Source organism: Lentinus tigrinus (assembly GCF_003813185.1).
Source record: "Lentinus tigrinus ALCF2SS1-7 unplaced genomic scaffold L226scaffold_48, whole genome shotgun sequence".
NCBI lineage: Eukaryota > Fungi > Basidiomycota > Agaricomycetes > Polyporales > Polyporaceae > Lentinus > Lentinus tigrinus.
Genome location: NW_027137957.1, coordinates 49,730 through 73,369, shown reverse-complemented (window position 1 = coordinate 73,369; position 23,640 = coordinate 49,730). Strand labels below are relative to the sequence as shown.

Here is a 23,640-nt window from a genome sequence, read left to right as displayed (position 1 = left end):
GTGTGAGTTAATAAGTGAGAGCCTTCTAGCCTCTCGGCGCGGTTTGACCACATTCAGAGTTTTAAGAGTTTCCTAGGTTCCCAGTCTGCGAAGCTGAGAACCATGGCGCGTCACGTTACGCCCGGCATGCCGTCCTTCCGACAACTGCCCCCGAGGGTGTCGCGTCGTCTTTCGCACTCACCATACTACAGCCCAAGGTCAACCTGCCAATTTAATTAGATCAAGGTGAGTATCCCGTATGCAGTACTGGGACCTCTTCTGATGCCGTACAGTCGTCACAGACACATTAATGAGGACTGTTTCTCCGACCGCTCAGTTTTTTGTACCTTCGAGTTATCTGCTTGATGAGGACACACTTGAGAGTCTGGCATCTCACTTCGATGCCCGGACCGCAGCCAGGGCAGCCCTCGTCAGTAGGCATTGGTACCATGTAGCGACGCCTGTCGCCTATGCCCACATCTTCCTCCACACCGGCTCCTGGAAATCCACCAGCGCTCTCTCGCGCACGCTCCTCCAATACGCACACCTACGGCGCCATGTCAAGCACCTCACCGTCATACACTGTGCCCGATACTTCCCATACATGGGAAACTTGCTCTACGCATGGCTGTCGCTGGTCCCCGAGCGCAGCCTCCGGAGCTGTCGTGCGATCGGCGGGGCGGCCCTCGTGGGCACGCTCCTCGCCGCTCCCGCCGTTCGATCTGCACGTCATCTCGCCGCCCTGACGCTGTTCTACAAGACCTCGGACGTTGCGATACCTCACGTGGAGGTACTCAAGTGCCATCCGGAGCATGCACGATTCGCGGATTGGAGGCACAGTGCTGTCAAGTCAGAATGCGGCTTCCTGCGAGGCTTGTTCCCCCACTTCCAAGTCCAATGGGGCCCCGACACGCGGAACACACTCTATCTTAGCGTCGCCTCCCCGGCTGCGGAGGGAGGCGTCTCGCTTTCACAGCTGGGCGACTTCCTGAAGTATGCCCTCCACGACCACCTCGCGCGAGCGAACTTTGTCGTCCTCACTCTGGGCTACACCCCATGCACGTTACCTACTGGTCGTGAGCTGTGCGAGGCAGGACTCGCGCAGGTCACCCGTAACCCTTCGCGCTGTCAATGCGCATCATCTTCCAAACCGTTTATCAACAACGTGCCTTCCTCGGACGCATCCGTCGCCGTATGCGCTGCCCTCGTCGGCGGCGAGCCCTTCCCAGAAGGGACCATGCGGAGTATGCTGGAGTGCATGGACTCCCGGAGAGGCCCGGCTGTGTGGGCGCACGTCGCGATCGTTCGAGTAGCCGGAGTGCCTCGCGGCAGGGTCTGCGATGCCTGTGGAGTCCAGCTCTACGCAGTCTTCCACCTATCCTCCGATACTTAGAGATAGCTGTCAGCTCTGCACCCTGCACCCTACGTAGCCCTCATCCAGCAAATTGTTTGCGTTGGGCTCGCGGATGTAACCGGATAGTACGAGTATGAGTACATTACGCATTGAGGACTATGTAACATATACATCGCGCTGCGAAGAATGGCAAGTGCGGGAGAGGGAGAGATAAGTAAGTATGCGTATGGCGTCGCGAGGATGGGGAATATATGGGCGTAGGTATGGGCTATGGACCGTGGATAGTGTGCAGCGAAGGGCGAAGGTGATAAAAAGACATCAAGTGTGAGATGAGGTGAGGGAGAGATTGAGCGAGTGTGGGAGGATGTACGGTATACCTACACCAATAACGGATACCATACCGGAACCGCGTAACGCGCCGCGCGCACATACATGTAGATAGCAAGAGCAACAGCAGAAATACTAGTAGCAGAAACAAGCATAAGGCACAGAAACACAGATGGATGGGAGGAGATGGGGATGATGTGTCCGCGAGCATGGGCATGCACAAGAAAAGCTATACTGTGGAGTACTTTTCGCGAGCGAGACTCTATACATACCAGAGCACCGGGGCAGTAACAAGTAATATATGCAGCAGGCAGGATGGGACGCTACCGTCCGAACGCCGACGGCGGCGCGTCCTTGTCCCTCTTGTCCTTCTTCCCAATCCCGAACATGGGCGCCGTGAAGCTCAGCTTCCTCGTCGCGCGTTTCCAGTTCCCCGTCGCCGAGCTCGAGCTGCTGCTGCTATGGCTTGGGGGCATCGGCGTGTCCGCGATGCTCCCGCTCCCCGCGCTCCCGTATGACGGCGAGAAGCCGAGACCGACGACGCCCTGCGGTGTAGGCACGAACGGGTAATTATCGGCATGCGCATGGCCGTGCTGCGAGTTCCGTGCGTTCGAGTGCGAGTATTGCGATTCGGACTGGGAGAGCCGGGGAGGAGCTGGAGTGGACTGTCTGCGTTCGCGCGGTGTCCCGGTCTCGGAGGGCGAAGGGGTGGGCAGTGGAGGATGGCTAGTCTCACCCATCTCACGTTCCTTGCCCTTGACGTGCGAAGCCTGATCGGACCCGTTTACAGGAGAGGTAGGCGACCCAGGCAGGGGCGGTAGTGGCGGGGGCATACCAACGCTAGAGGAAGGTCTCGAGCCGAATCCTCTTGAAGACGAAGACGTCATCGTCGCGCCCGCAGTTGACGGCCGAGGAGGGAGCTTCGCATGTGCAGAGCCGCGCTTGTCGCGCTTGATGCTCCACGATAGCTCCGGCGACGACTTCTTGTGCGTCGCCGGCGATAATGGAGGGTCAGACGGCATTGAAGCGGAGGGAATGACGGGCGACCCTATCGGAGAGGACGTGTCCGAGATAGCAGCCTCGGACCCGCGCCTGCCCAGGCGCGGCATGATGGGTGACATCGGGGCGGGCAGTATGTCCTGGCGCGAGCTCTTCTTCCTGAACCACGGCTTCTTCTCGGCACCGCGCTCCTTGTCCTTTGTCGGCGTCGCATTGCCATTCGGGAACGCGTAGCCTTTGGACGGGACGGGCGAGGACGGCACAGAGGGTATGGTCTCGTGGGTATGCGTGGTCTCTGCGGTCGAGGTCGTCGACCCGCCCGTGCGTGGTCGGCGCGAGATGGATGGAGACGGGAGCGGGCCGGCCATGTCAGCGCCGCTCCGCCTGTCAGGGTTGCTACCGCCATTGCGTAGCCGCAGCGACGGTGTCGCCCGGATGGTGTGCAGGAAGCCGCCGAGTGTGTGATTATGGTGTGGTTGCGATGGCGAGGAGGGGAGGGGCGACTGAGGGCTCGCGGAGGGTATTTGCACGGATATGTTGGGTGGAGAGGGTACTGATGGCGGCCTCGGGGTATTGAGCGGTGAAGCAGAGGCAGGCGTGGCGTGTGCGGGCGAATCGCTCTTGTCAGAGTACTCGACCTCATCCACGAGTCCTGGAGGGACGGCGGGCGTGGGCGATGCAGGAACTTCGATCCCATCGGCTGTGGCGAGACTGACCGTCTTACCCGGCTCGGACCCAACGTCTGTCGCGACCGTCGATGCTGGCGGAGGGGTAGGAGGCTTGAGGCCAAGAGAGGAAAGGTCAAGGTCGACGGCCTGGTAGTACAGCACATAGGCAGAACCGCTGTTCGAGTCGCCAAAGTACTTTGGAATCTCGGACTCCTTAATCGTAGTGACAGTGTCATCGTCGAATAGCATCCAGGCACCGCGCGCCTTGATAATGGTCACGTAGTGTCCATGGTGAGGTCCGCTAGTCAACGTGCATGAGAACCCGACGCGGTGGCTGAGATAAGATGAGAAGTACGCACGTTCCGATATGCACCACTATGGCAAACAGTTCGTAGAGTCTGTCGGGGTCTTCGGCATCATCCACGGTGTTGAACAGCCGGAGCTCGAGGGGAAATGCGACGCGGTACGCAAGCTTGATGTACTTCCCGACGTCCTCCTGGTACTTGAAGCGCTTCAGGTGCAGCGCGAGGATATTTGGCAGCTTCTTGATCTTCATCCTGACAGCGTGTCAGCGCGGTCATTCAGGCCCCGTGGATGCACATGCATACCTCTTCTCCGCCTCCTGCAGGTCGCAACACGAGTCGCAGAAGAACTTGTTCTTCTGACAGAGCATCTCGCTCGCGCTGAATTGCCGTAGACACGCAGTCACGGACGAGTTCTGCTCGATGTCGATCGAGAGGTCGATAAACGACTCGTCGCGCGACGACACGGTCTCGCATGTCAGACAGCGCGTCTCGCTCGTGAGGACGCCCTCGAATAGTCGGTGGACGATGGTCGAATGGTACGCCATGGCCTGTGTCGTCGACGTGGAGGCCGCAGGCTGCGTGGAGAGCGTCGCGAAAGAGTTTGACACTTGGATGATGGTGAGAGGAAGAAGACGGTCGCCAGGAACATGTACTCACAGTCCTCGCCAGATTTGCCCGTTCCATTCGCAGCTGACTCGAGCTTCCGCCCGTCCTCCTCCATGTCCTCCATAACCCTATTCAGCAGGTAGTTGAGGAACTCGTGCGCGTCTTGGTGCATGGAGCTGCGGAACAGCTCGTTCAGCTCTTTGAGCTTGTCGATGAACGCGCGGGGCGCGACTGTGCCCTTGTCGGCCGGGTTTCGGCTTATGTGCAGGAAGAGCGATCGGAGCGCAGACAGCAACGTTGGGGGAGAAGGAGGGATCGGGATCACGGGAGGAGCATTGGGTTTCAGTGGGGGCGGTTCGGATATGGAATTCTGGCGGTTGGGCTTCTTGCGTGACGGGGGTTGTGGTGTTGGAGGAACAGGAGCAGGAGGGGCAGTAGGGAGCGGAGGAACCTCCGGAACAGAGGGGTCGGGATATTGAAGGAGAAGTTCGCGAAATGGACCGCAGAAGTACAGGGCTTGCAAGACCGAGTTGGCGTAACTGGTGAAATCAGGTCAGCATATGTGCAGAAGACGGACGGTTAGAGCAATCGAAATCAGAACTAGGACCCTATACAACGCCTTTGACCCAACGCGTGACGTTCTTGGACGATAGGGTGGGCCATAGGCAGCCTTCGCTCGCCACTGGTGCAGCAGGGACCCGTGCTTTCGGTGATAGCGCCGATGCCCCCAGTCTCAGCCATGTCGACGCTCCAAGCATATGACTTCCACTCGCCCGCTTGAAAACGTCCAGAGAGCGCGCGGAGACTTATTGGCCACCCCAGCCAGATACCAGGATGTTGCGCGAAATATGGAGATGGGGATGGTACCGTAACAAGACTGGAGAGCGCAGGCGGATGACTCGTGACGATGCGATTTGGGGGCGGTGAGAGCGACGGGCCGCTGCGCGTTGGGACAGGTGCGTGAGCAACGAATTTGCCAAGCGCGATCGTAGGGGTCAACGGGGTCGCGCTTGGAACTCTCTCCACGGGTGACTTCAGCGAACGCAGCACCGCTGGGCCCCAAGTCAATGAGTTCCCGCGTCCGCGCAGACGGCGGGAGATTGGTCGCTCATGCGAGAGAACATAATTGAGTAGGACGTTCGGGACGAGCAGGCAAACGAGGGGCAGGATCCGGACATGCGACCTTGCGAGAATACGGGATCCGCCTGGAGGGAGATCCACGCATGTGGAGATGGACCGGTAATATTGACGAGCGCAGGCGAATGACCCTTCACGATGCGACTACCGGGCAGTAAGACCGAGGTGCCGGTGCGTGGAGGAGGTTGGGATATGTGGCAAGGGCGACCATTCTGAGCTGCGGATAGCGAATTCCAGAGACTCATAGGGCTCAACTCGGATGCGTCGTGGAGAGACTGAATCTCAAACGTCCTCCCCACCGATTGGCGAAAGGAAGGGAGTGCTCCCTCGACGACCTCATACGAACGATCCGTTTTGAGGGGTATTGCGAGCCAAGTGCGAGGGGTAAACGAACGGACACTCACCAAGTATTGCCAAACTACAGACTGTCAGCGCAATTCTCAACCAAAGCAGACCGTCACGTACATTCTCGAGACCAAACAGCTTCGCATCCGCAGCGGAGACGATGGGAACCTGAGGTACGACGACAGGGACGGGGGTGGCGGGAGCTTGACTTGTTCCGAACGAGATCCATTTTCCAATGGCCATGCTGAGTCCCCAAGAGCTGCGTCTTGAGCTGGCCGGCGGGCGGAAAGGCGTCCAGAACGAGGAGCGGCGGAGGAGGAGGGAGGAGGAGAGGACGAGTGAGAGCGATGAGCAAGCCGGGCTGAAGCCAGTGCTCATCGCGCTCCCCCGCGCCGCCCATCCGTCCAGGCACACCCGGCCCGCCATACAAGGCAACTCTCAATTACCTCCCTTCTATTCGACTCCTTTCCTGCCCTTTCCCTTCCACATCCCAATCTGAGGTTTCCCAACTCGCTGTGCGCTCGCAGCATTGTGTGATATATGTAAACGTCGCCCGGTAATTTGTCAATTCAATCCCCCAACCCCAGACATAGGATCGCGGACGCAGCTGGGCGTGCCTGGTGCCTGCTACGATGGCAAAGCATGGCCAAGACCAAGTTTGCATCATCTTCGGGCCCGTAAGCTACCGATAGCATGTCACGAACTGCACTAGAACTGTTCAGAGCCATCATGAAGCTCAATCGTGGGCGGTCCGACAAGCTCGGTGGGACTTATCTTTGCCATCTTAAAGTATATAAGGCGACGTAGATTATGGGTCGGTGGCGTAGTTGGTTATCGCATCTGTCTAACACGCAGAAGGTCCTCAGTTCGAACCTGGGCCGACTCATTTTCAGAACGTGATTTCCCCACAAGTTACTCGAAGTTGAACCGGAAATTGTGGCACATGTTTTGCTTTCCATACGCGAAGAGCTTTTGCAGACCGGCACAGTTTAGTGCTCACAGACAGCGTGACTACAACATTTTGGGACGGTCTAAGACTTTGGAGAGCGGAACGAAGAATGTGACCTGCATCTGGCATTTCGATTGAACATACAAGGCAGCATGAATCCCGATGCATTCGACAACCTAAGTTGATAGCTAGTACAAGTACACACACGGCCCACGAGCTTCCATTCGTGTCATGAAATGATCAAGTTATAGGTCGGCCCACTACTCATTCTCTTTCTCCGCCGCGGCGTCGACACTGGCAGTTGCAATCCGTGTCACAAACGCAAGCGACGCACCGACAGTCGACCGGATCCATAGCGGCGCCCGCTCCCCCTCCGTTGGTCGGGGCATTGTTCTGAGTCTCGGACTCGTCTCCGGCTGCAGAAGCCACGAGGAGCCCTCCGGCCCCTGCAGACGTGGCTGCAACCACGGATGACGCGATCGAAGGCGCTACGATGGTCGCGCCTACTGACTGGAAGATCGAGAAGAGGCCGCATGTGGTGCCTCCGTAGACCACTGACTGAATCGTCGCGGCAAGGCTTCCTGTAGTGCCATATGAGCCTGCGTAAGCATCAAGAGTCCGAGTGCGGTCAGGATCATGTGGGCGTACCTCCGATGACGCCGCCCGTACCGAACCCAATAGCGGGGAGCGCGATGGCGGCACCGGCAACCGCGAGCACGGGGGCAGCCACGCCGACGAGGGCTACGCCTGCGGCTACTTTGGCTATTTTCGCCCCGCTAGATCCCTCCGAAGATTCCGCATCGTTGTTGTCCGGGCCCAAGGCATCGGGCTGTTCAGCCTGATCAGGGCGATCCTCTGCGCGGGGACAAGTGCACGTCGGGTGTGGTGGTACGCCGTGAGGGTCTCTTGTGTAAGGCGGAGGAGGGTCTGGCGAGCAATCAGGAGGTGAGCCGTACGTCGCGATGGGTCATGTCATGCATACCTGCCGGGGAATCATCGTCGGAGGGCGGGGAGGGATCCCGCTGTTTCCCCTTCGCGTTCGTGTCTATTGTTCCTTCAATGGATCATTCAACCAACGGGATACAGTGGGGCATACCTGATTTCTTAGTGTGGTCAGAACTAGTCGTGACCTCTTGGGGCTCGCCTTGGTCGCTTGGCGAGTCTTTGGCTTGAGACATGGCGGGGTGCGTTAGCTGTGTAGCCTTTTCGGAAGTGCGAAGACTCACAAGGGCACAGGACGACCATGATGATGTAGATGATGCTTGAGCTAGCTGATAGAGTCGATACGAGAGTGTGGCGACCCGTCGTATGGTGGTAGGTGGGAGACAAGTACGACGGCGTCTGGCGACCTACAACGCGGCCAGCATGAGACCACAGAGGCTTCTTCGGCGCACGGCACGCAGACTCGGCGTGTGTGGATCGATCCAAAAGGACTGCTCCGAATTCGTGTCAGACGATGCCGTATCGAAACCATGTTGCTGCGGTAGAACCGGATATCTTTCGTTTCACCTACCGCAGCTATCGGCGGAGCACTTGAGCTGGCTTCATACATGGTACCTTCTGCCAGCGGGATGCACACAATCGCGCGAGAAATTTCTCGGCTTGGCTTCGAGTCCTTCGACAGCTAGATTCTGAGAAATGGTCGACAATTATCTTCAAGAATGCTCAGTTCAGCGAGTGCGCAACGTGTGATCCTGTAACGACAACTACGCCCGAAACAACTTTACACCGAGTAAGAAACCTGAAATGGCTGCTACGACACCGAAAAATCCCGGTGCAACAGCTGTCGCGCCAGCAGCCTGAAGTACAGAGAAGACTCCGCATGTCGAGGCGCCATAGAACGCAGACTGCGCGGCGGCAGCCACACTGCCTAAATAATATATCTGGGGGTCAGATATCGTGCGTATGCAGGGTAGAGGAGAAATCTGCACGTACCTGCAGCAACGCCTTCCACGGTGAATCCAAGAACGGGGAGAAACATGGTGGCGAGGACTGGAGCGGACAAGGCCATCAGACCGATACCGCCTACAATCTTCGTAAACTTGAAAACGAGGCTGGGATAGAGGTATGAGACGTGTTGTGAGCTGGGCGGTGTAGACGGGGGGACTCACGACCTAAGCGTCATGGCCGTCTGGTATGGGCAGGGAAAGGGAAAGGGGGACAATTGCGGGTGTGGGATGTGGGAGCGGGGGAGAGAGATCTTATATACTGAAATTGCATCGGGCCGAATCCTGTCACGTCGTACTCGTGCGGCGAAGAAGCCAGTGTCCGGCGGTAAAGCCTGGTATAGAACGACCATCCAGCATTAAGGCCACACTCACCGCAACGCGTGTATCATGATGTCGGCGCAAACAGACCGGTTTGCTAGGACATCACATCCGCGCTGGTACTTCATGGCCCATGATTGCGCTCCGACAGGCTGTGGTAGCCCATCACGACGAGTTTAGAAGCCTGTACACCAATACTAGTAGTCTGACAGGCGCATGGCTCAGCCCAGAGTCTGGCACATTTCATCTCGACAAGAACTCAGTACTCAGTGCGGGTAGTTCCGAAAGCGTGGCGACCAGCGTACATGCATTTGCAGTCGGTCGAGGTTGTGGTTCGGGTGAAAAGGTGATGGGAAGCGCCTGTCTGCTGTTGATGTTTGTTTGCCACAGGGCAATCGCTCGGCCAACGGCGTCGTTGGCAAACTTGAGCTCGATTCACAGAAGGCTATTTGAGAGCCTGGATTCATACATGACACCTCTTCACCCCTGAAGGGCCTGCGATGTTGTGCGGACTGGCAGCCGGCTAGATACGGTGCCAAGTTCGCACGAGAAGCATCTTGCATAGTTACTGAAACAACGGAACATACTGGGACGTGTAGAATCTGACCCAAACTCGAACTCGACCTTCAATTCGACATTCGTTTGCATGGTGGCGTGACACGCACACTGTTAGTGACCGCAGAGTCAGCATCTGGCAAACGCGGAAGATCGAGGGACAGCCCTACCCGGGGTACCGCGCCGGTCCTTGTCGACGAGACTACATGCCTATCAATGCTCCACCGAGCGCGGCGCCTCCAACGGCGCCCGCTACGCTGAGGATGCCCGGTGCAGCAACAGTCGCTCCCGCAGCCTGAAGGCCCGAGAAAACGCCGCATGTGAAGGCGCCATAGACCGCGGACTGGGCGGCGGCGGCGACGCTGCCTTTAGACCATATCGGCGCATCAGATTCCACGGGTCAGGAATGGGTCGGATCTGTACGTACCAGCAGCGACGCCTGAAGCGGTGAATCCGACAGCGGGGAGGACGACCGCGGCGCCCGTCGTGGCTAGGACGGGGGCCGACACGGCGACGAGAGCGGCGCCGCCTGCGACCTTCGCGATGGTCATAGCAGCAGCTGTTGTAACATTTAATGCATGGCATGTTCAGCATATAGACCAGGCCATGGAGATAGGGTCACTCACGTATGGCGAACAGCATAGCGGTATCGTATGGGCAGGAGTAGAGGATGGGATATTTGTCCCGTGCAGAAGGATGGAATATCGTCGAGACGTCCTACCGTAGCACACCATTTACGTGTGGCGCCAAAACCTGCTCATCGCGCCGACCCGAGCAAACGCGAGAATACAGTTGCCATCTTCCGCTGCAAGAATGGCCGAGAGCGCCCAATTCAACTGACCGGCTCCCTAATATGCCAAATGAGAGCTGGGAATTCATCGGATGGCGGCTCGTGTATGTGCTGCGATATCACGCTGTCACTGTATGGCCTGAGCGTGAGGATGTAGACCTGCGGTAGCCATATTCGACGAGACCTCATGTCATTCTGTGTACCTAACCAAATGACCAAGATATCAGGACTTGTGATGATGAACGTGTTCGCAGAGCATTCATTCAACAGAGTATCAATCGGCGATCGTGTTGTGTCTGGTCTTGGTCAAGAACTTGAAGCTCAGGCGCCTGACACTGTGGCTGCTGTTGATCCCTGTTTGGCACAATCGTAACCGCCCGGGAGTCGGCAAGGGCAACGTCGGCAAACTTGAGCTCGGACTACCTAGCATCCCGTGCATGCATCCCTCACATTTCGAACACTATTCGCGCGTGCTGCGTTTGATATGCCATATCTAAGGTTACTTCTGGTTTCATGTGCTCCTCATGGTTGTCCGGCTTAGGCACGTAAACGATAAACGGTGCCGGTAACTTGACAAGCGGTCGGGGGAGCGGTAGCCCCTGACGAAGACTTCCACAGTCTGGACACCGCTCCAATCTACTCCTCTTGGCACCCGGATTGTCTTCCTGGCATGATCCTATCTTCGGAGACAATTCTCTGCAGACAGAATCATGCCCGGCCGGCATGCGTAGCGCTCGTGCCACCTCAGCGCTGCTCACTTTGTGCCAACTATGTATGTTTCCTCGGAAGAATTACGCTCGCTGACGCAGACATTATCAATAGGGATTATCTTGCCTGAGGTGGTAGCCTCCGCATAACGGAGGCGGAAGGCTGCGCACTAGTTCCGCACTCCGCGGAGCTCCACAACTCCTCCGCGCCAAGGATCTAGATGAAGGCCTTGGTTTGCGTTAAGATGCAGTGCAGTGCGCTCGTCATACGCTTACTCCGAATATGGTAAACCACAAGCGAACGTTTGTGCCTCCCAAGCATGGCTTCGGAATGCCAAGCCTTAGGCAGCTCTCTGCGATCCTCAATAAGACTCGCACGGATCCAAGCTCGCGACCTCGACACGCTCCCCCTTTTCCTCCACAGCCTCTCTCTACCAAGTCGATTACCCACCCTCTACCTGAGATATGCCCGGACTTCCATCTCGCACTGCTACAGTCTCTACCGACCCGACTCTTGTCGATCATCCAGGTGATATCAGTTCCAAGCCAGATCCTTCCACGGTCACAGGCCCCTCACCGCCTTATCAACTCACCGTTGAGCAAGTTTCCACGGAGCACGAAGTAGACCGGGACACTGGCCTGACTGACAACCAGGTGCAGGAACGTCTCCAGCGCTATGGTCCCAACGAGCTCGATGGCGGCGACGGGGTGAGCTGGGCGCGTGTCCTACTAGCGCAAGTGGGTATGTATCTACGTCCAGTTCTCTGAACGCAAAGCTGTGACTGATCCTGCGTCTGTAGTCAACGCGATGGTTCTTGTTATGATCGTTGCCTTCGTGGTGTCGCTTGCCATTCGATCGTGGATCGAAGGTGGCGTCATTGCAGGTGTGATTGTCCTGAACGTTGTTGTCGGATTTATCCAGCAATACAGCGCAGAACAGACAATGTACGTCGTTACTCCTTCGTGTAATACGTGCGGCATCTGACACGTCTCAGGGACTCACTCCGGTCCCTCGCCTCTCCATCCGCCACCGTGCTTCGGAACTCCCACCAGAAGATCATCCCATCGGCTCAGCTTGTCCCCGGAGACATCGTCATCCTTAAAACTGGCGACGTTGTCCCTGCCGACCTCCGTCTCTTGGAGACTATGAACTTCGAGGTTGACGAGTCTCTCCTCACTGGCGAGTCCCTCCCTGTCGCGAAGAACGCGAACGAGCGATATGATAAAGAGGTATCCGTCGGTGACCGCCTCAACATGGCTTATTCCTCTAGCACTGTCACCAAGGGTCGCGCGCAGGGCATCGTCGTTGCGACTGGGATGAAGACCGAGATCGGTGCCATCGCTGCAAGTCTACAGGGCAATGGCGGCACCAAAGTACGCAAGGTGCGGCGGAACGAGGAGGGAAAGAAGCTCTTTCACTACTACGTCTCGGCGTACGCTCTCACTGTAACCGACACCGTCGGCCGCTTCTTTGGCGTGAACGTCGGTACCCCTCTCCAGCGGCGTCTGAGCCAGCTTGCTGTCGCGCTCTTCGTCATCGCGATTGTATTTGCTATCGTCGTCGCCGCTGCCAACCGCTTCGTCAACAACCGCGTGGTCATCATCTACGCTGTTTCGACAGGTATGTACCATTTACTTGTCTCACGCCAGAATTCCGCTGATACGGGCATGCCTAGGTCTCTGCATGATCCCGGCCTCTCTCATCGTCGTACTCACGATCACCTTTGCGATCAGCACGAAGCGCATGGCAGAACGTCACGTCATCGTCCGCAAGCTCGACTCCATCGAGGCCCTCGGCGCTGTCAGCGACATCTGTTCCGACAAGACTGGTGAGCCTATGTTCTCTTCTAGTGTCAGAGCATTTTAACCCTTGAGACCTCTAGGTACCCTGACTCAAGGACGCATGGTCGCCCGGGTCGCCTGGCTTCCCGCGCGCGGCACCTGGGCCCTCCGCGACTCGACCGACCCCTTCGACCCCACCAGCGGACGCATGGACTTCCATAGGGGTTCCCCGTCTTCTGCATCCTCGGGCGAAACTCATGGAGGGGGCGGGCAGCCTGGCTCGTCATGCCCTGAGATGGAGGCACTCCTGGAGTGTGCGTCTTTGTGCAACATCGCGGCCGTTTTCCAGGAGCACAGGGTGACGGATGGAGAGAAAAGCGGGAAAAAGGTCTGGGCTGCGAGGGGAGACCCGACCGAAATGTGCGTCGTCCATGGTTTTTAAGAAATCCTCGGCTGACCTTCGTTCTCGTGCAGCGCACTACAAGTTCTGGCACACAGGTTCCAGCGCGGTAGGCCGACTCTGCTCCAGCAAGGCTACGAGCAGCTTGCGGAGTACCCGTTCTCGTCCGAGCTCAAGCGCATGGCCGTCATCTTCCGCCGCCCTCACCCAGACGCGAAGGCAGCCTGCGTTGCACTCATGAAGGGCGCAGTCGAGCGCGTTCTCGACGCGTGCATGCAGATTCAATCGACTACCGGCGTGCGTCCGATCAAGGCCGCCGACCAGGACGAAATCATACGGTATGTCGACGAGATGGCTGCGTCCGGTCTTCGTGTGCTCGCGCTCGCCGGGCGGGAGTGGGAGAGCGGTATGACGGAGGTCGACCGTGTTGATGTCGAGAGTGATATGACCTTCTATGGTCTCGTCGGTATCTATGACCCGCCAAGTACGTGCTCTAATATTTGAATGTCACAACGCATATTGATAGACTGATCCTGTAGGACCCGAGTCACGCCTCGCCGTCGAGGACTGCCGCCGCGCAGGCATCGACGTGCACATGCTCACGGGCGACCATCCGAGCACCGCTACGGCGATCGCAAAGGAAATCGGGATCATTGAGGACAAAGATATCGCGCTCCTTCCTAGACACACCGTCGTGACTGCGGCTGAGTTCGACAGGATGTCGGACGAGCAGATTGACGCCATAGAGGAGCTGCCGAGGGTTATTGGACGGTGTTCTCCCGAGACGAAGGTTAGGATGATCGAGGCGCTGCATAGGAGGAGGAAGTTCGCTGCTATGAGTAAGTACACGCGGTCATTGAGGAGTGTGCGGCATGCTAACGTTGTATGCTCTTAGCTGGTGATGGTGTGAACGACAGTCCGAGTCTGTCGCGGGCGGATGTGGGTATCGGGATGGGCAGCGGCTCGGACGTCGCGAAGAACGCTTCTGGTGAGCATGTCTGTGGCTATAACACGCGCCCCTCTCACTCATATGGCCCTCGTAGACATTGTGCTAACCGACGACAACTTCGCTTCTATCATCGCTGCCATCCAGGAGGGTAGACGCTCCTTCGACAACATCAAGTCGTTCGCGCTTCACCTCCTCGCTGGAAACGTGGGACAGGCGATCGTGCTGCTTGTCGGTCTCGCGTTCAAAGATCAAGAGCGACTCTCCGTCTTTCCCCTCAGCCCGGTTGAAGTCCTCTGGGTCGTGGTTATCACGTCTGGTCCTCCAGCTATGGGACTCGGCATGCAAGACGCCGCGCCGGACGTCATGCGCCGTCCTCCACACAACGCTCGTCGCGGCATCCTCACCACAGGTTCGTCCCATCTCTCCATACCCCTCCGCTCGCTCGCTCACGCTCCACCTCACAGAACTCCTCATCGACATGGCCGTGTACGGCCTCATCCTCGGCGCGCTCTCCCTCTCCTCCTTCGTGCTCGTCATATGGGCATTCGGCGGCGGCGACCTCGGCGCGGGTGGATGCAACGACTCTAGGGCTGGGTGCGAGGTCGTCTTCCGCGCGCGTGCGACGTGTTTTGCGTGTGTGAGCTGGCTGTGCTTGCTCCTAGCGTGGGAGATGGTGGATATGAGACGGAGTTTGTTTTGGACTTTGCACCCTGGGTCGGGTAGGCCGGGAATGCAATGGATGAGGGACTTGTGGGCTAATCAGGTTCTGTTTTGGGTGAGTGCTGCAATGGAGGCTAGGACTTACAGACAGGAGAAGTGCTGATGAGATGTTGTCAGTCGGTCGTGCTCGGATTTGTGGGGACGTTCCCGGTCATCTACATCCCCGTTATCAACGATAGGGTGTTCCTCCATGCGCCCATTAGCTGGGAGGTACGTGCTCTCGGCGAGTCGCTTCACTGCACCATGCTCACTGCTCGTTACAGTGGGGAATTGTCTTCGTCAGCGCCTTGGTGTTCATTGTTTGCGTGGAGGTTTGGAAGTTCGGCAAACGGGTGTACTTCCGCCGACAGGCGGCCGTTCGCGGGGTTACCACGGACTTAGCATGAACCAAGAAAGGTAACGCACACTGCCAGTCTGACTTGAGGAGATTGGAAGGAATGACATCATCAAGTAGATGATCGCAAGCAGTGTCTCTATCTCTCTTACCAGTCTCGAATACAATAGCTTCCGCGCCATCGAGTTTTGGATCCCCGCACCAACGACCTTCAATTATCACATCGACGGCATCTCATCATGTCGCGCTACACTCCCAACGCTAAGCCTGCGCGCGAATGGAGAGTGCCTAGGCCTACGACGTCGAGCTCATCACCTCCGGATCCCCATCCCTCCATCCCTCATGGTGAGAATGTTATGCCAGCTTTGAGGTTGACATCTCGCTGAGATACGTACCAAGAACTCCATGTGTTATTTCCGAGATTATTAACATGATCATACGCGGTGACGCTATGCGACAGGGGAGACACTCGATCTCAATTGAGACCGGCTCCGTCATGCGATGAGAAGATCTTCTCTTGTCACTTCCGCATTGCGATCGAGACTACGGGTGCCATGACACAGTTCATTGAATACGTCTCCAATAAACGAGGCTTGCTGGTATATATGAGCCTGAGTCGGCGACCGCTGACATACCCTCTCGGCGACTGTGAGAATGGCTCACCTCGAACGTCTGGCCAAAGCCGGTAAGGACTGGACCGCCAGTGATCTCGACGCCTTTAACATCCAAGTCGTCTGCGAGAACGCCAAGGAGTTCTTCAGGGTTCCTGAGCTTCCCCAGGTGCCGCCCACCATCCCCCGGGAGCTACTTACGACAGCCGCGGACCTGCAAGACTTCACAAGCCGCGAGCTCCCTCAGAGTGCACGCAATTTCCTAGTCCATCTTGCGGACAGCATGCCTCAGCATGGCAACCAGGCGCTCATAGCGGGCTTCGCGCAGCTCGTGTTGGACATGACGGGCTTCAGGAAGGATATGATTGAGCGCGTGGTGCTCCAGCGACACCCCGTGCGTTTCAGGATGGACGGCTCGGACGTGATCGCATCCCCGGCTTGTTGCCTCATGAAGCGTACCTCGCCGACGCATATGCACATGCTGTTCGTCGAAGTCCATAAGGTGTGTGTGTGAGCCTTCCTCAGCGGTATCATATGTTAACCACCTTGGGTGTATAGGAGATGTATAGCGCGTTCAACGCTGTTGCGCGGCTCGTCGCGGATGCCATTGCAGGTTTCCAACACAACAATACCGTGCGTCGTATGCGCGCCGAACCCGAACGCAAGGCGGAGACGTTCGTCGGCATAGCTTTCGTGTTCGCCTCGCCGACGTTCTACAAGATCACTGTCACACAGGAACTGAGCAAGGCGGTCAACGACGGGACGTACGCTGATGACAGGACGATTATCGAGCAATTCGTGCCGCGTGTGCCTCGTCCGGAAACGTTTGACGATGAGGGAATGAAAGACGTCAGGAACCGGAGGTATCTATTGAGATGCTTCGAGGCGTGTAGACATCTTGTGGTGAGTGTGAATTAGCTGGCGCGCCGTCGAGTTCATGAAGCTAGATCGAAACACAGGATTCATTTGATTCGGTTCAACTCCCGCAGGACCAGATACTGGTGTAACCTGTTTCGATGTTCGAAGTGAAAAGAGAGGTTGCATAATTTCTGAGCGCCTTGTGATATACATGTATCGGGAGAGAGCTAGGCGGCGAGACTATCACTGATGCTCACTTGATCTGAAGTCAAATTGTCAAGGAACTATAACGTCCTGAGCATTACAACCTTTACAACCTTTCCATGTAAACTGGTGCGCTGGCAACCCGGGTGTGGATATCTACTTGCCAATCGAGAGCTGGTCAAGGTTAAACTCTCCTCCCGAATGCACCATGAAAGACCCGTTATCGGACGGCTGTAGGCCATCCAAGAGCTTCACCTGCGCAGAGACAGATTCCTCCGGGGTCTCCGCCCTGACTGGGATGCCTCTCTGAGTCATAGCCTCAGCAGCCCCGAGCACGAGAGCTTGCGTCGCAGGGTCTCCTAGAAATCCAGACGTTGGTTCCGATCAACAACTCTCGACTGCCAAGCAAGGTACTCACCGTGCTCGCCGATCGTGCCGGTCGTGTCAACCAGGCCAGGGCTGACAGAGACGACGATGAAGCCCTCGTTCTGCAGCTTGATGGCCCACTTGGTCGTCGCGATGAGGGCAGCGGCCTTGGTCATACCGTACGCAGTCATGTCCGCGATGCCGGCGGCGCGCACGAACTTCGGGTCGGCTCCCGCGGTGCTGACGACGACGATCTTCTTCGTGGGCCCGGCGCGGAGGAGGGGCAGGAAGGCAGAAATGCTGTGGATTACGCCGAGAGCGTTGATCTTGTACTGGACAGGACGAGGAGGTCAGCGCGAGTCCAGAATGTTCGGAAGCAGAGTCAGGCCTGGACTGGCGGTACTCACTGAGGTGATGAAGTCTGCGTCGAGTTCATCCATGCTCGCGCTGTGATGGACGTGTTACACGAATGTCTCCAGTAGATCCCACGTATCGTGACTTACTAGTGGTCAAAGCCTTTAGTGATGTATTCAGCGTCCATGCGAGCGGCGTTGTGGATAAGGCAATCCAGCTTCCCGCCTGTCACTTCGCCGATCTCCTTCGCAGCTTTCTGTACAGAGAGAACGGCACCAGAGTCACTCGAAGGCATACACATCTCGGCTCAGACAACGGTACCTGTAGAGACGGATAGTCGACGACGTCCGCCTCGAGAACATGGACGTTCTTCAAGGTCTTCGTGGCAGCCTGCAAGTGAATGGACTTGGCGGCGTTGCGCACGACTGCAAAAACAGTGCTGCCGGGTTTCGCAGCCTGAACGTACGGGTCAGTCGACCGACACAGCCTGCTTCACTGGCACGGACTAACTCACCAGCTGGCGGACATACTCAAGGCCAATACCCCTAGAGGCTCCAATAATAGCGTAAGATGTCATACTGAGGTTGGAGGAGTATGTACGATGGTTGGTCGTCTTCCTGTGTGGGCTACCTAGAAGTCGACGAACGGTATAATATATAATGCTGAGGAGCCGCAGCAGATCCTCGCTAATATCGTCCAAGACCGTCACGGCAGACATACGTACCCTGACGGCACGGCCGCACGCAGTTGTCCATGGCCAAGGTATGTATGAGGGTTGCCGTGAGAGGAAACACGTACGCGTTAGGATGGCTCGTCGACGTATATCCCGACCGGTGGTCTCCGACCGGCAGTCGGAACCCAAGGTGGGGCCGAAAGGAACCAACGTTCACCATGACGAGACGAAATAAAACTGGCTATAATGCATGCCGAGCTGACGCGTGATCATGCTGCAGTGTACCTGGTTAGCAGAGAGGATACAATAGATTGACGAACTATACGATGCGTGGTAATGGTGGTGCAGGTTCTGATATCTGGAATCTTGGGGGATGCGCGACGTGAGAGCATGTGCAACGATACAAGGATGATACAAGAATGCAGTGTCCCATGTCCGACGAAAGCAACGGTGAGAAGAGAGGGCATAAGAGAGTTGAGTATCGATACATTGTTCTTGACACGGTCCGGCCGTCTAGGTTGCCTCCTCCAGATCTATCTCTGGGTTGAATCGGTGCACAGTGTCGATCGCGTCGCACCCCTTCCGCACAAAGACCAGCTACGTAGGGAAGGACGGATCAGCTCAACGTGACGTCAACAGTGGCAACAAGGCCCAACTCACCATGTACGGGTTCGCCGTCGATCCGGTGGTATCCGCGAGCACTTCGTCCTTGCTCACCGCGCTCACATCCGAGTCGTTGTACTTGAACCAAGAGTCAGGGTGTTCGGGCAGATTGCGCGAGTAGAAGAAGTAATGTCCCCATGACGGCGACGACCCGCGGTGAATGAAGACCGACGTGAGCTCGTACGCGGCCGAGGTATCGTCTTTCCAGATGTCCTCGATCTGCGCCTTGAGTTGGGCAGTCTTCTCGCGCTCAACGCGGAGCTGCTCAGTGATGAGCTCGCCTTCGCTGCGCAGCGATGACAAGAAGCCTTCGTCGGAAGGAAGGTCGAGGACGTCCTGTTTGGACAGGAAGTCTGCTACGTTCGCAAATGCGGGAGCGAATGGTGCGTGCTACACCGAATGTCAGCAACCCCTCGACTAAACGTACGGAATGCCACCACGCACTTTGCCCTGCGTCAGATGCTGTATCCGTTCCCGTGCTGCGGTGAGCTCAGCAAAGATGACCTTCGACCGTGCTTTCTTCTCGGGGTTCGCGCTATCGAGGAACCGGTCCATATAGATGGTCTCCCCGAACTTGACGTACGCTTGTGACTTGTACGCCTGCTGTGTCTCCCGGTTGAATTGCACACGCTATCAGATTGAGTTGCATGTTAGACAACGGGTCATCGACCGGTAGGATGAAGATCCGTACCTGCAACTGAATTTGCAACAGCGGCGGGAGGTCTACCAACGACACTTCCATGCGCTTCTTCATCCCTCCAATCTCCACCACATCGTCGAAGTACCGCGCAAGGCCATCGTACAAGTCGAAGCCCTCGTCCGCAACGTTAACATGCAGGTGCGAGAAGAGGTCCTCTTTCTCGTGTATCGATGACTGATGTCGGGCGTCGTCGTCGGGCGAGAGAGCGATGAGACGTTGTCGCTTCTTGCCATAGAACAACCTGCATGAACAGCGATCAGCACACTTCATCGACATCCTGGAGCTCAGCAGGCGTGGGCCGCACCTCTTCACCGGACTGGTCTTGTCGTCATCTGAAGTGGCCATACCCTGGAAGTCCAGGAGCGCAGTCTCAATCTGGAACATGCAGTTATCCATACACTCCGAGACGTCGTGCTGGCGCCCTGCAACAACACAGAGACCCAATCAACATCCCGATCACATCCAAGCACACAGCCACTTACCAAACATCATAACCGAATCATCCGTCTGCCGGGCCTTCCTGGGCGGCAACGGCGGCGGCGCCTTCGCAACCTGCGACTCATCCTTCATCTCCACGTCCGTATCCGCGTTCGCACCCTCCGCCGGTCTCTTGGCAGTCATCACAGAAGACGATGACGAAGAAGCGATCGCCTCCTCGATGAATGACGTCGCCTCGTGTCCCTTCGAACTCGCCACGCTATCAGTAGTCGGCGGCGAGCTTCTCGGGCTCAGCGACATCGTCTGCGAACGCGCATCGACATCCATCGCGCTCTCCGCTTCTCGCGGGCGTTTCCCGAGCACGCTGCCGCTCGGGCTCTTCGGACTCTGGAGGGGCGACGACGAGCAGTCGAACGCCGGCCGCGCAGCCACAGCCATATCGTCAACGAGCGTCGCATCAGTATCGTTTGAAGAGTCGGTGCCTGCCTTGTCCGCCTCGGTCTCGTCCTCCTCCTCATCCTGCGAAGTCACCAGCGCGAGCTTTGCCAACTCAACTGCGGGAGTGACCGCAGCGTTCTCGCACATCTTCATGTTCCAGAACAGGTCAGCGAGGAGAGAGACGACTGTAGATGGATCGTCAGAGAGTTTTAGTCAGTTAAAGAGCGACTAGAATCATACACTTCTTGGAGCGCATGATCTCCCGCCGGGTCACAAGACGTCCGCCGACACGGTGCCGCCTGAGATCCTCATCCGTGAATTTGCTGTCGTCCAGAGACTTCGCGTCTGTTGTTGCCATTGGAGTAATGGCGTCGCGAAGTTCTTTGATCGTGTAAAAGTACTGCAACAGAGATCAGCTCAGGTACGATGCGGTCCAGCAAACGCGTACCTGCAGCAACGAGTTGAGGTAGCAGGTGTTCCCAAGCTGGTTGAGGCCCCTCGGCATTTCAGGGCTCGCATTCACAGTCGTTCCATCTCCAGCTAGATTCACCTGTCAGCGTCACCCCCATGTTCTAAGACTGGCACTCACGGTCAGCGCCGGTAGCGAGGAACTGTCGCAGTCGCTCGCTGTTCGTGACCTCGGCGATGACGCTCAGAGCTTCACGCATCCGCTCAGCCTGGCTCGGTTGGTCCTCGACCTGCAAGACGAGTGAGCAGCACGGGCAAAACCTAGAAACTGTCTCGCACGTACCCGCATCGAGTAAATCGCGAGCAACATCGCCTCATCGACTTCCTTCGGCACGTCAAGAGTGGAGTACGCCGTCTCGGGCGACATCCCAGATCCCTTCTCCTCGCTCCAGATCTTCAACAGTGCTTTACTGCCACGCGCCTCCGCAACGATCTTGAGGGCGTCATTCAGCGCGGCTCGCCGGGTGTGGGCATCGCTCCGTTGCCACGCTCTCTGCCTCGCGCTGCGCCAGGCCTGCGCGATGAACTCGTCATCCACATCGGCGTCCAGATCTACCCCGAGCTCTCCGTCTCGACCGAAGCCGAGGGTACTCGCGGCGCGGGCGCAGTCTTCCGGGGTAAATCGGCACCGTTCGCGTTCCTCGATGATGAGCTTCTGCAGCTCGTCTGGCACATCGATGCGCAGGTTGATCATCGCGTTTACAATGTTGACCAAGTGCGAAAAGTAGACCATCGTGTTCGCAGGATCACACCTGCACTGCGCGAGATAGGCGAATGCCAGACGTTCTGCGGACGATAGTCAGGAACAGGCACATGCATGCATTATCTCGGGAAGAGACTTACCCCAGGTATACATGCTCGGCGTCATGCCAAGACTCTTCCATGACGCATCCAGGGCCGTATAGCCCTGGAGGGCATCGGGAAGACCATCGCGAGATACTGGAGGAAGGTCAGATACGCAATGGATGTAAATGGAGTAGACCTTACTTTGCGTGACGTGGGCCCCGATACCCATCTGGTATAGATCGCGCACGCAATCTACTTGCGCGTGGAGGACCATGGCGTTGTAGGACTTGAGCGCCTCCTCTGCACGATGGTCAGAACATGACCACAGAGCACGCAAACAAGGCCTTACTATTCTTTTCAAAGATGACCAGCCATGCGCTAAGCTCGACCCAGGCCCGTAGCAGCTTCTTCCGTGAAGCAGCTCCCTCGGGCGTGTCCGAATCAATCGGAGGAGGATGGAGGGCGAGCTCCCCTGCTTTCTGCGCTCCTTGTGAAAGGTTCTCAAGAGGGAAGCCAAGGGAATCGAATACTTGGGCCCTGTTGACTGTCAGCACGTCCCGCGTAAGAGTATGTTGCACTTACACGTTCTCGTTCCAGCCTATCTTCGTCCTGAACTTATTTCTCGATATAGGAAGAGATCGCTTCTCGTCCCTCCACAGACGGTTGTCAAGGATGCTACAGTCTACGCGTAAACGGAGGTCAGTCAAGACAAGAAATATGACTCACGTCAAGACCGTCTCCCAAGCGGCAACCGCCGTCGCTCTGGGCGACTTGTCTGGCGCCGGATTTGCGATCTTCTCGCGGGTGAACTCGTCCATGAGCGGTAACGGGATCACACCAGGAATGACATCGGAGACAAGACAGTACGTGGAACATTGGCAGCAGAGGTAGAGGTCCAGTAGCAGGTCGCCGTGGGAGTAGGGAGGATTTAGCTTCGTCGCATCGACCGCTTTCTCGTAGCGGTGCCAGTGGTGGGTAACGTTGACCTGTCCGAATGGTTGTTCATCATCGCCGACACATGAAGTAGTAACTCTACGCCGCGCTTGGTCGGGTAGCGGTGCCTCGGGATCCTTGACAAGAGGTGGGAGAACAGTAGACGACCGCCATAGTAGAAGGACCCAGCCGTTGTGTTCTCTGCAGTAGTACGCGTTCGGATGAGGAATAGCGGTGCGCACTTCGTCCGCGGTTGGCGTGTGTGGAGTCGGAGAGGTAGCGAGAGGAGGGTGGGGTTGAGTGCTCACCGAGTACAGCGCGTGGTCAGGATCGTGGAGGATGTCTGCGAGAAGGGGTGGGAGGACGCCTGGACCAGGGCGACGCTTCAGGGCACGTAGATCGGCGTCGTACCAGTGCAGCTCCTCATCCTCTTCGCGTCCATCGATAGTGATCTTGCGCAAGATAGACGGTTCGTCCCATGTGGCCGCGTTGGCCGTGTAGTCGTTGGACTCGCCCCAGTCGGTGGTGGTCGCGCCACCCCACGAATCCCATGTGTTGTTGGCTGTGGTATCCTCTACAAGCTCGGGTTCTCTAAATTGGTCTGGAGGGATATACGAGGTGTAAGAGGAACCCTGCTTTCGCGAGCTCGAGTCCGTTCCGTAGAAAGTGGCAGGAGAGATGGCCGTCGGTCTTGGTGGCGTCTTGGGACGATTATCGGCATTTGAAGTCCTTTGACGAAGACCAGAAGACGATGGAGATCCCTGTGTCATCGTAGCGAACAGCGAGGGGAAAGTTGGAGGATGGGGGGATGGAGGAAGAGGAGAAATGTCCGCGGCGCGCGCGTCGCAATCCTGCACGCAGCACTGTCACGTGACAAGTACCAATAGCCGCGAAAGGCGAAGTTCTAAGAACTAGATGATTGCCAAGTTCCTCAACCGCGACTACATTCTGATTTTGACGGAGCACCTTGGTAAG

The 23,640-nt window shown here is 57.2% G+C and overlaps 9 protein-coding genes and 1 non-coding gene across 10 annotated transcripts; 4 read left to right on the top strand and 6 right to left on the bottom strand.

Annotated features, from left to right (window-relative positions):
- The first annotated feature begins 82 nt into the window (after positions 1-82).
- Positions 83-1,678, top strand: L226DRAFT_276241 (uncharacterized protein). The gene is made up of 2 exons (XM_067673526.1): positions 83-225; positions 273-1,678. The coding sequence occupies exon 2, from the start codon at positions 290-292 to the stop codon at positions 1,370-1,372; it is 1,083 nt and encodes a 360-aa protein (XP_067529917.1). The 5' UTR covers positions 83-225; positions 273-289; the 3' UTR covers positions 1,373-1,678.
- On the bottom strand, positions 1,678-4,856 carry L226DRAFT_276215 (cysteine proteinase). The gene is made up of 4 exons (XM_067673525.1): positions 4,290-4,856; positions 3,936-4,239; positions 3,687-3,884; positions 1,678-3,628 (listed from the first exon to the last, which is right to left on the bottom strand). Exons 1-4 carry the CDS (start codon positions 4,408-4,410, stop codon positions 1,984-1,986), a joined length of 2,268 nt encoding a protein of 755 aa, XP_067529916.1. The 5' UTR covers positions 4,411-4,856; the 3' UTR covers positions 1,678-1,983.
- L226DRAFT_276214 (uncharacterized protein) lies at positions 4,857-6,245 on the bottom strand. The gene is made up of 2 exons (XM_067673524.1): positions 5,841-6,245; positions 4,857-5,793 (listed from the first exon to the last, which is right to left on the bottom strand). The coding sequence occupies exons 1-2, from the start codon at positions 6,118-6,120 to the stop codon at positions 5,303-5,305; spliced, it is 771 nt and encodes a 256-aa protein (XP_067529915.1). The 5' UTR covers positions 6,121-6,245; the 3' UTR covers positions 4,857-5,302.
- A 287-nt stretch (positions 6,246-6,532) lies between these two features.
- Positions 6,533-6,606, top strand: L226DRAFT_t262. Its single transcript has one exon. It is a non-coding gene; the product is annotated as a tRNA-Val (tRNA).
- Positions 6,607-6,812: 206 nt separating this feature from the next.
- L226DRAFT_616881 (uncharacterized protein) lies at positions 6,813-7,996 on the bottom strand. The gene is made up of 5 exons (XM_067686957.1): positions 7,896-7,996; positions 7,766-7,837; positions 7,652-7,714; positions 7,318-7,596; positions 6,813-7,250 (listed from the first exon to the last, which is right to left on the bottom strand). The coding sequence occupies exons 1-5, from the start codon at positions 7,912-7,914 to the stop codon at positions 6,934-6,936; spliced, it is 750 nt and encodes a 249-aa protein (XP_067529914.1). The 5' UTR covers positions 7,915-7,996; the 3' UTR covers positions 6,813-6,933.
- Positions 7,997-8,284: 288 nt separating this feature from the next.
- On the bottom strand, positions 8,285-9,242 carry L226DRAFT_616880 (uncharacterized protein). Its single transcript, XM_067686956.1, has 3 exons — positions 8,781-9,242; positions 8,605-8,723; positions 8,285-8,539 (listed from the first exon to the last, which is right to left on the bottom strand). The coding sequence occupies exons 1-3, from the start codon at positions 8,966-8,968 to the stop codon at positions 8,376-8,378; spliced, it is 471 nt and encodes a 156-aa protein (XP_067529913.1). The 5' UTR covers positions 8,969-9,242; the 3' UTR covers positions 8,285-8,375.
- Positions 9,243-11,286: 2,044 nt separating this feature from the next.
- Positions 11,287-15,582, top strand: L226DRAFT_276114 (potassium/sodium eff). The gene is made up of 14 exons (XM_067673523.1): positions 11,287-11,730; positions 11,789-11,933; positions 11,984-12,609; positions 12,665-12,817; positions 12,872-13,190; positions 13,245-13,654; positions 13,710-14,009; positions 14,066-14,158; positions 14,214-14,528; positions 14,584-14,894; positions 14,957-15,049; positions 15,103-15,235; positions 15,294-15,518; positions 15,573-15,582. The coding sequence occupies exons 1-12, from the start codon at positions 11,454-11,456 to the stop codon at positions 15,223-15,225; spliced, it is 3,165 nt and encodes a 1,054-aa protein (XP_067529912.1). The 5' UTR covers positions 11,287-11,453; the 3' UTR covers positions 15,226-15,235; positions 15,294-15,518; positions 15,573-15,582.
- Positions 15,583-15,827: 245 nt separating this feature from the next.
- Positions 15,828-16,754, top strand: L226DRAFT_575654 (uncharacterized protein; the record flags this gene model as incomplete). Its single annotated transcript, XM_067685234.1, has 3 exons — positions 15,828-16,286; positions 16,343-16,647; positions 16,703-16,754. The coding sequence occupies 3 exons, from the start codon at positions 15,828-15,830 to the stop codon at positions 16,752-16,754; spliced, it is 816 nt and encodes a 271-aa protein (XP_067529911.1).
- Positions 16,755-17,002: 248 nt separating this feature from the next.
- On the bottom strand, positions 17,003-18,143 carry L226DRAFT_575653 (NAD-P-binding protein; the record flags this gene model as incomplete). The annotated part of the gene is made up of 6 exons (XM_067685233.1): positions 17,003-17,205; positions 17,265-17,544; positions 17,620-17,659; positions 17,716-17,822; positions 17,888-18,022; positions 18,081-18,143. The coding sequence occupies 6 exons, from the start codon at positions 18,141-18,143 to the stop codon at positions 17,003-17,005; spliced, it is 828 nt and encodes a 275-aa protein (XP_067529910.1).
- Positions 18,144-18,752: 609 nt separating this feature from the next.
- Positions 18,753-23,435, bottom strand: L226DRAFT_548176 (cysteine proteinase; the record flags this gene model as incomplete). The annotated part of the gene is made up of 16 exons (XM_067682569.1): positions 18,753-18,836; positions 18,900-19,292; positions 19,347-19,532; positions 19,594-19,843; positions 19,907-20,024; positions 20,085-20,663; positions 20,719-20,878; positions 20,927-21,018; positions 21,068-21,176; positions 21,230-21,732; positions 21,790-21,885; positions 21,934-22,032; positions 22,082-22,269; positions 22,315-22,407; positions 22,459-23,008; positions 23,039-23,435. 16 exons carry the CDS (start codon positions 23,433-23,435, stop codon positions 18,753-18,755), a joined length of 3,897 nt encoding a protein of 1,298 aa, XP_067529909.1.
- Between the last annotated feature and the right edge of the window lie 205 nt (positions 23,436-23,640).